The sequence below is a fragment of the Magnolia sinica genome, chromosome 3 (genome assembly GCF_029962835.1).
Source record: "Magnolia sinica isolate HGM2019 chromosome 3, MsV1, whole genome shotgun sequence".
In the NCBI taxonomy this organism is placed as follows: domain Eukaryota; kingdom Viridiplantae; phylum Streptophyta; class Magnoliopsida; order Magnoliales; family Magnoliaceae; genus Magnolia; species Magnolia sinica.
Window position 1 is genome coordinate 110,131,620 of NC_080575.1, and position 18,729 is coordinate 110,150,348.

Consider the following 18,729-nt stretch of genomic DNA (forward strand, 5'->3'; position numbering starts at 1 on the left):
ATCCTATCTTTTGGAGGACTGCTAAAATGCTAGGCCCACAGTCTTACATAAGGCAGCTCAAGTACACAACAAAACGTGCAAACACCGCATGAGTACAAGATCCAAGCCACCCACTGGGTGGGTCCACTTATCAGGTGGAGGGCAGTTTACAAAACAAATGTCCCAGCTAAACTTGTGCAAGCTGTGAGCCTGTTTCTAACATCGTGAGCCACCAGCCTATTTTTGGGTCGCATCATCAACACCAGACCCAACCGGTGAACAGCTTTGATCTTGTACCGATGTGCAGCATAGCACCAGCACATGTGATAGCCCACAGATGGGACGCCTCATTCCACATGGTCTTAGCAAAGCCCCTGACCTCATTCAAATTCAAACATGTGTAGCAGAGTCATAAGAATTGAGATCAAGCTAATCAATAATATAATTATAACAGAACAAAAGATCGCATATTAAAATCATGAATGGATTATCCTAACTGAAATTTCACACACTTCACCCAGCCATGAAAACAGATCCAAAAACAAAAAACTAAAAAACTTCCCCAGGACAACATAAGGAAATAGAAAAATAGCAAGAGGTCGAGGGACCCTTTTAACTCTCATCCTAGTCGCTTTCAAAACCAGATCCGATGCCAAACACATAGTGTGGTCGGAAATGTGGGAGTGTTTTCTCCTTTAAGAACCCAGAAGATGATGGAAGACTCAATGCATCGCCAAAGTTCTTGCCTTTAGTTTGGTTTGCATCATCAGTTGCATGAATTCCCTGAAAGCTGTAACATGGAAAATAATCCATGTTAGGAATGATCGTGAAATCACACATTACCATGGGTATGTCCAGTGCAAAATTTTAACATGCACACAGAACTTGAATTTCACAGCACACACTGTTCGTGGTTATTCACCTCCCCTCGAAGGCAGGGAAAGCAACTGATGCACGTCTTCTGCATGTGCATTCTTGTCTGCATGCCCAGGACTCGAAAGTCCATGGATACTTAGTCATTTTAATATTTTTCAAGGTGCATCCACTGTGTGCATGTATGAATGCAGATGAGCATGTGCTGTTTTATTTCATGGAGAAGAGATTTGCTTGGGAACAGAGTGGAATGAGGAATACATTACCGGGATCTGAATCATGAGGTCCTGGAGATGCCTCTGGGTGGTACTGAAGAGACATTATGTTAAGTGCTGGGAAGGCAAGACCAGCACAGCTTCCATCGTTCAGATTGATGTGCGTTACTTCCACGCCAGCCGGAAGCGATGCTGGGTCAACCGCATAGTTGTGATTCTGCCAGAAGACGCAACACAGAATAAACATGGGCATTCAGATATGATACTTCTTTTTCTTACTTTCTCTTCTTTCAGTTTTCTGTTTCTTTTTCTTCTCTTTTCTCTTTTTTTCTTTTCTTTTTGCTTATTCTTAAGATGGCATAAGTTAGATAATCCTGATTTCCGTTATGATATATATTCATTTACATGTGTAATGCCCAGGCAAAATAATAAAAATAAAAAAGTATAATAATAATTTTTTTAAAAAAAACTCTAAAAAAAAATCGCAATATGTAACAAGGAAATTGATCGAGTTTCCCTGTTACCCATTTATGAAGTAAAAATTGAAATAGGTTGATGTGGGTGTGCTGAGATAAGATGGACACCTGAGCACTAATCTCGATGATGCCATTACGAAGATTGCGTACTGGATGGTTTCCTCCATGATGACCGAACTTCATTTTAAAGGTTTTGCCACCCAATGCCTGGCCAAGCAGTTGGTGACCCATGCAAATTCCAAAAACAGGAACCTTCCCAATTATTTCCTTTACCGTTTCCACAGCGTAGGGAACTGCAGATGGGTCCCCTGGACCATTGCTAAAAAGAACTCCATCTGGCTTCATCTTTAGTGTCTCCAAAGCCGGCCATGTTGATGGGACAACTGTAATTTTACATCCGTACGATGCCAAACGCCTCAAAATATTATACTTGATCCCAAAATCATATGCAACAACCTGAGCAGAAGAAGAAGAAGAGAGGAGAGAGAAGAAAGAAAAGGTAAAGAATTAAACTTTTCGAAATTAAGAAGATTAAAAGAGAGAGAGAGAGAGAGAGAGAGAGAGAGAGAGAGAGAGAGAGCAAAAGAGAGAAAAGGTAAAGCATTAAACTTTTAGAAATTCTGATCCAGAAATATGTTTCAAATATGGCCATGTTGAGCTCTACTTACATGAAAGTTAACAAAATGATTCCTATCCTTGCTGAATTCCCATGCTGAATCTGTTTTATCTACCCATTCATATGGAGCATTACAAGAGACGCCGCTTATGAGATCAACACCTGCACAATTGCATCAAGATAAGCAATCTTCTTTCACGCAGTAAAATCTCAACAAGAAGCTAAACATTGAAAGGAATCGAGTTCAGAAATCTTATAGTGCTAAAATACCAGCAACTAAGTTCATTAATTCTCCAAGCAATTTTTTGTTTGTGAGTGGTATAGTGACCATGCATCAGTGGGTGCCTTCCATTTTGTGCATCCAACTACTCAAGTGCGACCCTTCATGACTGTGGATGTTTTGTGCTGAGTGGTTTCCCAGCAACTGCCTTGCATGACCGTACTCCGATTGCTCGCTCGTTGGGGCATGTTTGGAACCTGGGGTTCAATACTAGGTGGGACTGTTGGCATGTGAATAGCGTCAATGTGAACCTCTACAATGGCTAGCTCCAAGAGCCCAGTTAAAATAGGTAGATGTCTGGTTGGCATAGGTCAATAGAAGTATTGGCCCTAAATCGCTGAAGAAAGGGTAGTGATGATTACGATTTTTCTTTCTTTTAAGGATTTTTGTTTCTAGAAAGGCCATGCCAAATATTATTAAAAAAGAAGAGGACGAGGGATCCTAAAAATGAAGTACAGCAAACTAGATTTGCAAGAATTTAAACAAAAAAAAATTGATACAAGACAACAAGCAAAAGGCTTAAGAGGCAGGGGCCTAGAGATAACATCCAGCTTCACCCTCTTGAATACTTTGCAAGTTAGATTGTGGCGATTATGGAAACACTTGTCATTTCTTTCAGCCCAAATTGCCCACAAACTAGCCAGAAGCAATAACCTCTGACATTACCCAACTAAGTAGGCCCCAATCAACCAGCATTACCCAACTACAATGGAAAAGGTCAAAGAAACAATTTAATGCAGGGGCATTTTCACACCGGGCTCGAGTGGTGTAGCCTGTGGGATGCAGGGGCACACTCGGGGTGGGCGACCCGTGTGAGGCGGGTGGCTCGTGAAGCAAAACCCATGTGAAGTGGAGCCCACGAGGGGGTTCGGTCGATGTCCTAACCCATGGAATGTGGGGCCTGGGATATGAGATAAAGGGTTTGAATTGCCATGCTCTATCAGTTCGAGCTTTTACAGCAAGTAGTTAATTGTCCCACATCAAAGTAGTATCAGAGCGAGAGGTCTCGTGTTCGAATCCTGATTAATGTAGGGGCACACTCACTCGAGGGTGGGTGGCTCGTGTGAAGCGGAACCCATGAGGACCTCTTTTTATAAATGCCTCGTTTAATTCATCATAACCAATGCAAAAGGATACTAGCTCAATGATGAGCAAACTCAGCCAGGTTATGGCAAGAACATAACCTTAGAAACCTACCAGCTTTGGGCATGTTACAGTGGTTCCAAGGGTTTGTAAACTTTGAAATATGTATTTACATTTTACACTAATTAATTAATTAAATCAACATCCCTTTTTTCAACATCCAATATTTACCAACATAAATGAGAAGATTGGCTAAAACCAGAACTTCACACAATTCATGATATTCTGGAGATATACAAAATAATCAATCTCTATTAGGGTTCTAAAACTCCTTTCATTAGCTTTTTGTAGTGGGCAAATATAAACATTTACATTTTGGATTCAAAATCAAATTATGTGTAGCATGTTGCCTATTAACTTAATAATGATCTGAACATTACCAACAATATCCCATGTACGAGACATTTCCAAAAGCTCTTCATCCGACTTGGATTTTTCCGTGCTCAGTACACCTATAAGGCTTCCATCTTGTCTTAACCTCCGTGTTATTGCACGCGTATCCACATCATCTATTCCATAACAAGAAATACAAATAGAAAAACGTTATTACCGTACAAAAGAATGCAAATCGAAACAACAAATATCAGAATCCAAAAATAGGAGTGCTATTTATGAACATTATTAAAATGCATTTAATGGCTCCACTAAAATATAACACCAAACAAATTTACAGAATCTAAATATCACTTACATATACCCATGATGTTTCGTTTTGCCAAGTAATCTCCTAGTGGTTCTGTGCACCGCCAGTTTGATGTACTGAAGAACAGAGATTGCCAAAAGGTAAAACATGCAAGTATTAAATGAACAATAAAGTAATGTACTTTTTCCTACATAAATCAGCATGCAAATAAACATATAGCATACCAGATACTTAAACTTCTGATCACTAAACCACCAAGGAAGCATTGGTTTGATTCTTCATCAGCTGTTAGGGAAGGCAACAACCAATTTTTAGTTTTAAGAAAATGGTGAACAAGAGTTTTACATTCTGAGAGGGTTTTTTATTTTATTTTATTATTTTATTTTATTTTTGAAAAGGATAAAGTTGGCATACCATAGTTAATGCCAGTATTGCCAATATGAGGATTCGTCATCAGGACAAACTGACCCGCATAACTAGGATCTGTTAAAATTTCCTGATACCTACAATTATAATTTCATAAATCAGATTCCTGCATAATCAAATGCAAACATAAACACTTAAAGGAAGATAAAGTCTTATTGTGACAGAATATATAGAAAGCACTGAAAATGCTTTTTTGACAGAATCTTGACAAAATGTTATTCTGCAATCAACTGCAGCAACAAGAGAAGCAGAAAATTTTCACGGCCAGACCAAGATTATTGCAATTCGATTATTTATTTGTTTTGGAGAGATGAGAATTTATAATTTTTTATTTTTTTTTAAAGGAAAAAGGCTACAAAGAGGAGGGAAATCCCCACAAGAACACAAAGCTATATACAGAAAAACAGAAAGAAAAGGAGAAAAAGAGAAAAAGAAAGGACAAAGAAATCTAGGCAGAAACTAAAAGGAGGAAGAAGAAGAACCGAAAAACCAGACCCACGGCTGGCAAAGGTTGAAAAGCACAGAAAGTGTAGCAACAAACAATTTAATATACAATTATACACATATATAAGTGTTGCTTTGAACTATCCAGCAGGACCCACGTTGAATGCTAAAGTTGCTCCAAGTCATTCCATGCAGAGCAGTCAATACAAGCCACTCCCATCAAAACTTAACGAACACAATATCCCATTTATGTACAATCCACAACCTACACTAAGACCTTTAAAGTTGAAAGAGGACATTTTGCTCTATATATAAATTTCAGCACATGGAGGTATTAAGAAAAGATTGTGGATGTAGTAAGAAAAGACTTGATGACCTATTGTCTAATTGAAAGTCTGACCTTGATAGAGCGGAATGGCAGAACAGGATTCAAGTAGCTGACCCCAACTAATTGGGATAAGGCCTAGAAGATGATGATGATGATGATGATGAGAACTTTCAGCACATATGACAAACCAATGGGTTAAAGTGAAGGTAAAGCTCAATATAACTGATTAATAGTTTGATGACATGAAGAGGAATGTTGAGCCTGATCTTTCATAAAAAATAATAATAATAATAATAATAATAAATAAATAAAAATAAAAATAAAAAGAGGAATGTTGAGCCTGTGCCTGTTCCATGCAAATTTGTGCACTGATAAGTAAGATCATTCTTGCGACTATAAATAGACATAGGAAGAAAATTTGGATAGGTAACCAAGTGTCATATCGTGTCATACTTCCTCTGCTAGATAACACAAAATCCAAAATAGCAAGCATACCTTCTAGATAGACAATTGATATTTCCTTACCCTGTCAAAGATGTATTGAAAACCACTTCACCAACTTGTGTTCCTGAAGCACCGAATGACTTGGCCCTCCATATTGAACCATCTTCAAGCACAAGTCTAGCATCTGCCGTTTTCCATGGTCTTTCTCCCAAACCTATAGCTTGACAAGAAGATAATGTAAATACTATTTTTTTCTTCTTTTTACCATAAATAAGAGTTTGTAACAGACAGAAAAATGCAATGTTTGTCACTTCTATTTCTCTTGGATATCTACCATTATGTCTCCACGCATATGGCAGACATATATGAGGTCCAATGAATTCATCTGTTCGACAGACCACAAATAGACTGTGCCCAACCTAAAATAACACTGGTCAGATTATCATAGGTGCCAATTGGAGGACTTCTACCCTTAGAATGCGGAACATTGTTGGACATTTTTCTCATGATTCATTTTATAATCCTCAAAACTCCACAAATCATCCATTAATATTGTTCAACTGGTAATGTTTTTGGGGTACATCCATCCACCGCATGGCTCACAGTCACAGATGAACGGTCCAAATCTGACACATCTGCATATATGTGGTGCTTTCATCGAGGGACAGGTGGGACTAGAACCTTAGAGAGGAACAGGAAGAAACAAATTATTCTTTGCATCTTTTAGATCGTATTAACATCCACTGCATGCATGACATACATGTACATTAATCGAGAACAACTGGCAGCGCCTAAATGGATCAGCGTGGCCTGAAAGTAACAATGAAAGGATATCCTAGTGATCTAATCGGCCATCAGGTGGACAGCCAAGAAAAATAGTTAAGAGTACCGCCTCAACAGGCAAAATCCATCTGTTAGGACAGATTATATGGATTATTTCTCATGTATGGGGCTAGACTGCAGCATGATTTCCACCATTTCTTAATGTTGGGCACTCATCCACCAGCGCATATCATACAAATAAGTTAATCTAGGCCATCCAGTCATGGATACCACAGTGAACAGGGCATATCCTGAAAATTACAGCGATTGGACCGCATTAACCATCTAATATTGGCATGAATCTAGACTACTGGCACCATACATTTACACCCATCAATTGGATCATCCGGATTACTGGATGCATGTCTCTTTTGGGAAATGCTATCCTGGCAATGTAGCAAACCATTTAGACGTCCTGGATCAACATGCATACATGCCAGATATTTTGGTGCACAAGTAGCCGCCATTTAAGAAATCATGGAGAACATCATAGTTGATACCCCTAAAAATGATAAAAATACAAAAATAAATAAATAAACTACCATAGTAACCATTTTTAAAACGGAATTAGGGATAACAAAAAACAAAAACAAAAAGAATATCTCACTGCAAGCTTAGCCCACACGGTAATCGGGACTGTTGATCTGGTAGGCCACCGGATGGCCAGCGTATACGCTGCAGACGACAGTGATTGTACAGCGCTGCCCATCAAATGGGAATGATTTCAGAACTTTCGAGCTAACCGTCCATTTCTCCAGGCGACTGATCCGATGGCTGCCACGTCCAATCACCTTGCTTTCCAGGATATGTCCCATTGACATGCTGCCCCCACCAGATCAACGGTGGTGATCACACTACACAACTGCCACGTGAAAATGAAAACGAAATTGAAGAGCGAGAAAACGGGAATTGAAGAAACCTGTAGAAGCGTCATCTGAGGATAGTGAAACGGAGCATCTGACGCTGAAAACCCTAATGTTGGAGGAATTGGCTGTGCGAGAAGAGCACACGGACGGGCCTTTCATTGTAATATCCAGGGATCTGATAGCCATTTTCGTAAACCCTCTCTCTCTCTCTCTCTCTCTCTCCGAGACGGGGGCTGCTGCTGTAGCTGTGGCTGCAACAAACTACAGAGGCCGCATTACCATACGAAACAAAAATATCACAGCCACAGGGAGCGCTATGGTACTGCTTGCAAAAGACGAGAATATCCCTGGAATCACAATGAATTGCAAAGATGACCTTATCTCTATCTTGAAACGGCGGACTAGATACGGCGGACTAGATGGTGACAGGTCTATTCCAGGGGTTTAAAAACTGGACCGGAGGCCTACCGGTTTTCTTTGGCGGTCCGGTCCAAAGGCCGGTCCCGTTGGATTAAACCGAACAGCACCAAAATGCTTGAGGATGAGATCCACCACGTCCATCAGGTTCCAAGCGTCATATTAGGCCTTGATATTAAACATTTCACAGATCCAAAACCCAGGTGGACCTCACCGTAGGAAACGGTGTAAGATCTGCCCAAAACCTCTAAACCTCACGCTGTGTGGTCCACCTGATTCTAGAATAGTGTGATTTTTAAAGGGTACCTTTATCTCAGTGAAAATAGTCATGTGAATGGATTGGATGGCATATATAAACCTCTCTGGAGCCATGCAGAACTGACACTGACGGCATTGATTTCATCCGCTCTCTTCCCTAACTTGATTCGCGGGCACTTACAAATGTTAAACGTGGCGTATGTCTAATACGTGGAATCCACCGTTTAGATAGTTGTAAAAATCCTGACCTCTGATTTATAGACGCTTGTTGGTTGAAATCTGGACCGTTGAGTATTTCTCCTTCTTAGCCACCCAATTGATGTCCACCAATCTGATAATCGGATGATCTAAGAATCAGTAATTTTGGTTCGTTATACATCTAAACATAGAACTATTGACCATCCATCGAAGTCCACCAGAGTATGAAAGTTTCCATTATACAGATATTCCAGGGATTTGTACAAAACATCCAGTATATCATTTAAAAGCTTCATGCTAGCATCTCCAACGCCTTAAAGGTTGGAATGTTAGCAAAACTTTACATTAGATATGTTTAATTTTAGGGCCGCGGGTTCCGTGGATCCCTCACCATGGGGCGTACTTGGACGTATGTGTCTTACATTCAAGCCGTTCATCTGGGTCCTTACTCTTGCTCGGGTGGTAGACTCTCGGGAGTGTCAACACTGGGTCAAGGGTTCGAGTACCCATAGGTGGTGAAATTTCACTAAGGCCTGAGTGGGTGGGGGTGTGTGTGCGTGCGTTTTAAAACACAAAAAAAAAAAAAAAAAAAAAGAAAGCCGTTCATCTGTTTAGCTAGTTAATTTTAGAGTAGGAGACCAAAAATGCAGTAAACCCGAATCTCAAGTGGACAAGGTTATCGGAAATAATGGTAATTGCTTTAAAAAAAAACTTCTTAATAGCAATAAAAGTTTTTGATGAAATTGATATTTGTGTGGTCCCTTCACCCATATCAAAGATCTTCAATAGGTTATATGAAAAACAAACAATATCGTGAATTAATTGAAGAAACAAATGGATGATATGGATGTAAGACACAAACATCAAGGTGGAGCCAGAGTCGAGGATCCACCCATCCCACCCTGCCCTAACTTTAGTATAAGCACTAATTAGTCCCTACACAGGACCAATGTAACAACCCTAAATTTTGGTACATTATAAAAAAACTAAATTAAATATTTAAAAATTTTATTTTTAAATAAAAAATAAAAACAAGTCAATAGTTGAGTTGGTAGTGAAATTCTTAATTGAGAAAGAGGTTTAGGGATCGATTCTTGAAGTAGTAATAATAAATTTTTTATTTTAAAGATCATAAAAAAATTCAAATTCAGGATAAGGGAGGATGTGCTTTCTAATCGTTAGATCTTTTTAACTTTTTATTATGTTATTAATTTCTTCTTGATCTATACAATGGATGGCGTGGATCATCCACACCATCATTGTATAGGTGTGTAGAGTCAATTTTAATAAAGTGATGTTTTTATGATTTTGGTCTAATTAGTAATATTTTAGGAATAAATTAAATGGATGGAGTCTGATTATGCTAAGATAGATCTGTACGGATCATATGATCCTTAAGGCCAAAATATACAAGGGCCATAATTTTTAGATCAATCTAACAATCAGATAGGCCACATTAGTCAGATCTAAAAGTGTTTAATAAAGGAATCTTAGATTTTTGCGCAAGTGTTGGTATCACTTGATGTAGAAGGTCGAGATGGGTCATCGGTGTATGTGTGGTTAGATCCACACCATCCATCTAATGTGTAAAGGCAAAACATGATACTACCTCAAGAATCTGAATGATCTGACCATTCGATGGACCACCCCAATCAAGTAATTATCATTCAATTTTATAATATTAAAAAGGAGAAAAAAAATAGAATAGAAATTTTAATTATTTGATTATTTTGGATCTGGCCACCTAGGATGTTAATAATACAAATAAATAATTACATTGTAGATTCAATACTATCAAACTCGGGTGAGTAACCCAACTTGTCTCATAATTCATTAAAATTAAAATAAATCATTGTGATTGTTTGATTGAGTTACTGGTTTTGATAATTATACGATAAATTTATATGTGAATATTTTAATCGAGACAACTATGCCAAATATGAAAAATATGAATTTACATATCAATGTCTATCTTAGTAAAGCGTTACCATATGCGGGTTATGCCCAAGCCTACCGAAAGGTGGAAGCCTACCCAACGGGTGGATACGGGTTGATGACTTTAAACCCAAGCAGAATGCATACTGGCATTTATTTTGAGACTTTAAGCAATTATTTAGATTTATTTCTTTGTAATAATGTTAGCATGAAATAAATATCATTATATTATAATGGTATAATAAATTAATAATTTTAAGGTTCATTTTATTTTAAGAGTCGTCAAGATTTATATATGTTTAGTTGATTGGTGCTAAGTATTATGCATGTGTGATTGAGATTATGGTGTACCTAATATGGAATATAATTATTATCTCTAATTAAACTAATTAATGAATTAAATTAGTACACTTTGTGTACGAGTTACAAACTAAAACTCGGGTCTGAGGGTGCACACTCTGTACTCGGATTTCGGGGCGTGACAACCAACATTTTAACTAAGTCCATGACATGGTCATGGGTGCCCATGGACAACCCTGCATTCGGACTTCTATTTAGTATTTAAATGATAGTATGTTGTTATACTATGTGTTCTAGGAGTGACTATTTTATCTAAATAGTTCCATAGTAAGGTGTTGTTGTAAGAGGAGTCCATCCTTTCCTAACTCAAGTTTTTATAGCCTTGAAATTACTTTTCATTTTTATAATATGAACATGGCCCTCTATTATAGTTGTCACTTGTATCGTGGATTATAGTCTCAAAAGTAGGAATGCTTTTTTTTAAAGGAATGTGGGCTCCACTAAAAATTGAAATTTGATCCATTTCTTGGCTGATGTGATCCATTCATTTTAATCGGCAAAACCAGGACCTCATAGTAGAATTTTTTCTATTTCTGTTTTAAATTCTATGTGACCCACAACTATCTTAATGTTGTGAGTTAATTCTAAATTGTTTCCTTCGGTGTGGTCTATCTGTGATGAGTTTTATTCTTAAACTTAAACTGATGACATTAAATTAAAACCCTTTACATGTATATGAGTTGAATTTGCTTGATGACAATCCAATAAGCCCAACATAAGATGTAAATGGTTTTAAAATGTGGAGACCTTCTGCATGAGGGTCATTTGATTGCTTCTTTTTTTTCTTCACTGGTTTTTCACAAGAAGGTAGGATGGTGTTTTTTTTTTTACTCTCTCCATTCTTCCTCATTTGATTTCCTTTATAGTTGTTTTTAGATTTTATTTTATTTTATTTTTTGATATAAACGGGTGGGAGTTTGTAAAATGAAAGAGAGTGTGGAAGAATATTATAACAAATGAATTTTTATAATGAAATAATGTTGTAATTGATGAATTTTGCAATAAAATAATTAGAGCTAGGCATCGGTCCTGATCGGATCGGATTAGGTTCAACTCGACCTGATCTAAAATTCTACAGGCTGGACCCGAACAGTGTCCGACTCGGTTAGGAAAACCGAGTCGGATCGGATTGGGTAAAATTCGGATATATAAATTTAATTAAATTGTTTCATTTGATGTAGTCTACTTTAATTTTAATATACCTACTTTTTGTATTCAATGGCTAAAATAATATGTAAAAATTGATGAACGGCTTAGATAAACATACACATCAAGGTGAGCCCTACATGAATATGAAAGAACTTCCAATCTAACGTATACAACGTTTTTATTGAATCTCTGACGTGCAGTGCACGAAAACCAAGCTACTTGCCTTTCACGCAAGCAGGGCTGTACAGGGTAATTTTTTAATCCAAGGGAGCAAGGTTTGTAGATCTAATCATAGGATATATGTTATATCAAAACCGATCATCCATTTTCCAAGCTCGTCTTAAGGCTCGAGACAAAAAATAAGACGGATCTAACTATTGAATGGACCACACGAATGATTTAACCATGAAATCATTCTCTGCTGCTATTTGTGGTGTGGGCCACATGATCTTTAGATATTATTTATTTTTTACATAATACTCTATAATTATCTCTAAAAGTATATGAACGATGTAGATATGATAAATACATCACTGTGGGGCCATAACTTCGATCTCCTTTGAACTGTCCATACAGCACGGAGCTCGAGGAGTGTCACCGGACATCCGTCCTCTATGGGCCCCACCATGATATATGTGTTTCATCCATGCCCTCCATCTATTTTTATAGATCATTTTAAGTCATTAGAAAAAAATGAGGTATATTGAAATCTCAAGTGGACCACATTATAGAAAAGTGTTGAATGAATTTTGACCATTAAAAATGTAGGCCATAAAAGTTTTCGATCAAGCTGATATTTATTTTTTCCCTTCTTCTGGTTCCTCATGACTTGATCAACATATTTTATGCAATTTATGTGTTTTATCCACATCGTCCATTCATTTTTAAAAAAATTATGGTAATGAAATAATGTTGTAATTGATGAATTTTGCAATAAAATAATGTTGTAATACATGAATTTATATAATAGAAGAATATTGTAATAAATTAATGTAATAAATATTATAATTAATGAATGTTATAATGGATAAATGTGATGAATGTTATAATTGATGAATATTGTAATGAGTGAATTTTTGTAATGAAACAATATTGAGATGTGTTAAAGGTCAAATATTGCATATTCGACCCCAGTTATTACTTGATTTTGCGAACATGATACTGTTTAACGCCTTATTTTAATCGTGTTTGTGATACAAGGTGTATTTAGGAGCCTGAATTTAAAAAAAGGGTACTAAAAGCGTGAATTTGATGCTCTGAAGTCACCAAGGCAAGGGATGGACCCCAGGGGACTAAGATCAAAGAAATTACACACCAGAGATTGAAGAAAATCAGGTCACGTTAAACGGGCCCGAAAATCATCTAGAATGCAAGATCACAAGGTTCTCACTATCCTTTTGGCTCGAAACTTAATATATGGCATGAGGATCATAAATTAACCATACATGTAAAATTTTAGCCATTGGATCCTTGTGAAAGCGGCCCAAAAGATAGATTATTCCCTAAATTCTTGATTTGGGGCCCGTCTGGTATCTGGAAATGCTTCAATTTTGGTCTCATTCCTTTAAATTATATGGAAAACAGGTTGAATGAAGCAGATTTCCAGAATACATTTCATTGGACCGTGCACGTGGTCCAGCCGTGCATCACAATTCAAGAACTCGGTCAACAGGCGCTAACCGAGGATTTCTCACGAAAACGGACAGCGCCTGCACGCAGATTTCTATTTTTCGCTAGTGGGGCCCACTAATCATACATCTAGATGATCCGGGCTGTCCATGTGTTCATAGGAGGGCATGACCCTCGCTTAGGTTGACTTTTTGCCTCATACAAGTGTATTCACGTGGATCGTCGAAAAACGTAAGACTAACGGTGAATTGGTTTGATACAGTGGACCGCATCGAAACCTGATAAAAACTAATCTTTCTCGACTGGTTTTTCGCTAGGAATTCAATGAACGAAGTAGATTTTTCTTCCAGAGTTTATCAGGGGCCCACCGAGCATCACAGTGTACTCTATTTACACAGCCCTTGCGTCCGGGAAATCCGAAAATTCGGGGAGCTGTGGGCCACTGTCTTTAATCTTTTTGATGATCTGAACCGTCCATATGACGCCCAGGCTCCAGATGACCCCCAACCATGGAGTCAGAATCAACAAATGTATTTATCTTGAGCCGCAAATCCACTCCAAACATAGCTGTGTTGTGGGTTTTTGCACAGAATAAAGATACGCACTGCGTAACTTTCACACAAGCAAGCCCAGTCGACCCTCTTTGATGGCTATAAAAAGAGGAGAAAGAGAGAGATCCAGTATCTCAATCTTTTGGACGGGGAGAGAGAGAAAGCTTGGACGGCGACATCCTTTTTTTTCTTGGTTTTTCTTCCCTTTTCTTTATGGTTTTGTTTAGATCTTTCCTTAAGATTTCCTTAGCCTGATCATGTTAGGCTAAGCCTCTTAGCTAGGGCTAAGAGGTGAAGCTTGTAGCGTGATAGGAGACTTTTTGTTTATGCCTTTTGATTATTGAACTGAATTCGATTCTAATTTAATTATAAAAAATTACTTTAGTTTTTAATAGTTTGTTGTGACTTAAATTACAATAGATCGACAATGGCTTTGAGTTTTTTTTTTTGCATTATTTTGATTGTGAAGTTAGAAAGCCCTATTGAAAACTAGATCAAAGGAAGTTCAGGTATGAGTTTTAATATTATATCTTCCATCTGGGTTAAGATAGGACTCTAAGTCCAAATGTGTTCTTGAATAAAGTATAGATCTCTATGATCTCTACAAGTGGACCCTCTAAAAACCCTAGTTTTTCACCTTTGAATTTTACAAGTTTTAGTGAAATAATTCACAATTATTCCCTAAATTTTACCTAATTTAAATTACATCTTAGTCTAGTTCTAGTTGAAGTTCTTTTCAGATTACGTACAAGGTACGGTCCTTATGGATTCAACCTCGTTCTTACCGAGATTATTACTACATCATAACCCTATACTTGGAGTGTGAACAAGATGAAAGTATGTTGTATGGTAATAATCAATATTTACTGTGCATCGCATATTTTCACTGTAGATCGTCAATATTCAGTGTAAATTGTTGATATTCATTGTAAACCGTTGATATTAATAGTGGATTGCTAATATTTAATTGAGGATCGTTGATATTTAGCTGGTCATGAAATATTAGTGGTCATCAACTAAATATTAGCAGTCCTCAACTGAATAGTAACAATCCTCGACAAAATATTTGTGGTCCTTAACGGAATATTAGCAATCCTCAACAGAATATCAGCGGTCCTCAACTTAATGTCAGCAATCCTTAACAAAATATTAGTGGTCGTCAATTGAATATCAGCGTTCATCAACTAAATATCAATTATCAGCGGTCCACTTTAATAATATCCGCAATTCTCATTAAATATTAGTGGTCCACTACTAATATCTAGGTTCCACAGTGAATTCCACTGTTAATATCGGTGATCCTCAATTAATTTCCATAGTCCTCACTGAATATCAGTGGTTCCAATCTTAACATATGCGGTCCCACAATGAATTTCGCAATATATGTTATCTCACCATTTATACAACAAAAAAATGGTACCTCTACACTGTCCTCTCTTTCACAAATTCTCACCATTTAATAAATAAATAAATATATATATATATATATATATAACCTACAATTCTATGGCCCACCAGAATTTTAGATCAAGGTGAAAATTTGTCACATGGGGTTTCACGGGATTCCGCATCACATGGACCATTCAGATTAGACACCCATAACATGTGTGCAAAGGTGCGCACGTGCGTAGGTGCGCAGGGGAGCATGACTTATATATATATATATATATATATATATATAAAATATACCTACAATAACTATAAAAGGAAATACCATACCTTCCTTCCTTTTACAAACTCCCACAAATCATATCCAATCAGAAAATAATAATAATAATAAAATAAAAAATAATTATAAAAGAGACCACTACACCTATCTTTTACAAATTCTTACTATTCAAAATTATCTCATTATAAAATTTATCCATTACAAAAAATTATCAATTACAATATTCTTCCACACCCTCATCTTTTTTACAAACTCCCACCGTTCACACCCGACCAAAATAACTATAAAGGAAACCATCACATCCTCATCTCGTTTTACAAACTCTAATCATTCATACTAAAAATAATAAATGAAAAATGAAAAACAGATATAAAATGAACTAAGCAAAAAAGGAAGGGGGAAGAGAACCAAAAAACATCCTTCCTTTCACACCTCCCCCCCTTCTATGAAAAAAAATAGAAATGAAGAAGGAAACAATCAAATAGCCTTGTGCGGCAAATGCCTCATGTTTTGAACACATCAACATCTCATGTGAGGCTCATTGGGTCATTTTAAAGTAAATTTATCCCGTCCCACATATAGGAGATTTTAATTTCATATTATTAGCTTAAGTTTAAGGGCAAAATTCATCATATATGGGCCACACATAAGAAAATAGTTCAAAATTAACATACAATCTTAGTATAATTATAAACTACAAAAAGCTTCAAGCAAACAATGAAAAATCCCTCACGTGGGTTTATGGTTGTCTGATTAAAATAAATATATCAGATCAGCCAATAGGTGGGCTAAATATCAATTTTTGATGGGGCCGCATTCCTTTTTAAAAAAGTTTTTTTATTTTTTTTTCAAAATGAGAGCCCGCAAGGGTAGCAGGGAGATATTTTCATCCTCAAAAAAATTAAAAAGTGACTTTAGGACCAAAAAACTTTAGTTTATATAAGCTACCGCCATGACCACATCACAATATGAGACTACTTAGGCCAAAAACGCATAGTTGGCTAAATGTCACAGTTTATGGCAGATATGGGCATTTTCATCACGCTTACAAGTGTACAAAAGAATTACTCTATAAAAGACTGTGAAGAGACACGACAGGCCTAATGTACATTCAAGCCAAAAATTTATATATTCATGTGGTATAGCCAACGAAAATTTATTTATATATTCATGTGGTATAGCCAACCTAAATTTTCGAATAGACTCTTAAGTCCTGGTGAGGCTTACCTGATTAAAGAGATGGATGGCAAATAAACAACACTGTAAGCCCCACATTTTATTTAAACATTTCTACAGTGGGAGACCCGCCCTAAAGTCAATCATTATTTTCTTTGACATGACCCACCTGATTTACAAATCATGCTGAATTTTGGCATCTGGACCTACCACGTGAGTTTGACTAGAAAAACCCATCAAACCTGGGCGGATTGCTATCCAATTCAGGGATATGGATGGACCGTCCCAATTACTGGACGGTCCCAGTTCCACAATCGCCCAGTTTAAAATTATTATAAAAAAAAGAAAAAGAAAAGAAACACTTAAAATGTTCGTGGTGTGGCCAGTCCGAGTTTTAGAATACTTGAATTTAGGATAGTCCTTTCATCCCAATGAGGCACATCAGATAAATGAATTGGATGGCATGTAAACACCATGGTTGGCCCCACACAGAACTAACCGCCCCATCCCAACTTTTTCCTATGGTGTGGCCTACCTGAGTACCAGATCATCCTGATCTTTGGGATGCATGGTAAACATGAGGCAGGGTACCTGATGGATGGAGTGGATCTCATGAAAATTCGACTCACCTGATGGTTGGGTTATTTGCCTGTGTATTCATGTATTATTGCTTGGAAAATTCATTTGGCCGGTATTAATTTCTGCAAGTAGCTGATAGTCTGCTAGATTCAGCTCCATCTGAAGCCAGAGGATTCGTTATATCCTTCTGGTGAGCACAGGATCAGCTTAATGCAGAATCCGTTTTACGGACAAATTCCAGAATGCGCTGTACTTTCAAGGTCAAAGCATCTCTCAGGGGGAAGGCCTCCCACGCAACTTCTTGTCGACTAAAAAAACGTGCAATTAGCCGCGTGTGCACCCACTGGTGCATTCATGTCATCCAATCCATCCAACAGGGTTGTCCCATTTCAAAAATAGGATGGCCCAAAAATCATGCCAATCCAATCTTCATCTGGGCCACGTGGACAACCACACAAAAACCTCAAAATTCACATGATGGCCCACTAGATGTTTGAATAAGGGTATCCCATTCTCATTGTGGGGCAACCATGTCGGACCGGTTGGATGCCATACTTGCACTATACACCAGAGTGGGCCCCACACCTCAAAAGGTTGCTTTTACGACTAGTTGTAGGTGAGACCTTCCCCTTGCAAGGAATCTGGGTTGGAATGGAAGGAACTTGTTTCAAACAATGGGATCCGTTGCGTATGGAACAAAGCAGCAACTTTGGAGGGCCGTAATCTGGTGGACAAAAAGACTGACCAAAGGCTCACATTCAACAGGCTATGTACCATTAGTAGTAAAAAGACAGACCCCCGTCGTTCACATTCAACGAGCTACGGAAAATCTGCAGTAGGATCCAGCCACAGCAGCAACAGCAGGAGAGGTCCGGAAAAAGAGATCACCCACAGGCAACTGTACCACCAGTTGTGGCACAGTGACATCTTTCCCGCCAACATGCCACCTGTTTAGGAAATCAGTACCATAAAAACAATACAGCCCACTATGAGGATTAGGGCTGAAAGTCCGGCGGGTTCAACCCGACATTGGGTTGGGCTTGGGCAGGATATATAAGGTTCGGTGTCGGGCTTGGGCTATATAAACACCAACCCAATGAAACTTAGGTTGGCCTCGGGTTACGGTCTCGGGTTGCCTGACCTAACCTGAACCCAATCACAATATAAGTCATTATAAATTATAATTGAGCATGGATCATCCATGTTAAAGGGATAGGAAATTCAAGTGTCGTCGGGTCTCATTGGTCCATGTC

At 37.7% G+C, this 18,729-nt stretch overlaps 1 protein-coding gene across 2 annotated transcripts; it reads right to left on the reverse strand.

The window, feature by feature from the left end:
- Positions 1-397: 397 nt before the first annotated feature.
- Positions 398-7,945, reverse strand: LOC131240685 (carbamoyl-phosphate synthase small chain, chloroplastic). Of its 2 annotated transcripts, none has more exons than XM_058239086.1 (10): positions 7,609-7,945; positions 5,949-6,087; positions 4,640-4,728; positions 4,450-4,510; positions 4,274-4,341; positions 3,963-4,091; positions 2,212-2,321; positions 1,652-1,999; positions 1,119-1,284; positions 398-769 (listed from the first exon to the last, which is right to left on the reverse strand). In XM_058239086.1, the coding sequence occupies exons 1-10, from the start codon at positions 7,739-7,741 to the stop codon at positions 702-704; spliced, it is 1,311 nt and encodes a 436-aa protein (XP_058095069.1). In that variant the 5' UTR covers positions 7,742-7,945; the 3' UTR covers positions 398-701. The 2 variants fall into 2 exon arrangements, with proteins under 2 accessions (XP_058095069.1, XP_058095070.1); XM_058239087.1 differs by having other exon boundaries at positions 5,949-6,081; positions 7,609-7,943.
- Between the last annotated feature and the right edge of the window lie 10,784 nt (positions 7,946-18,729).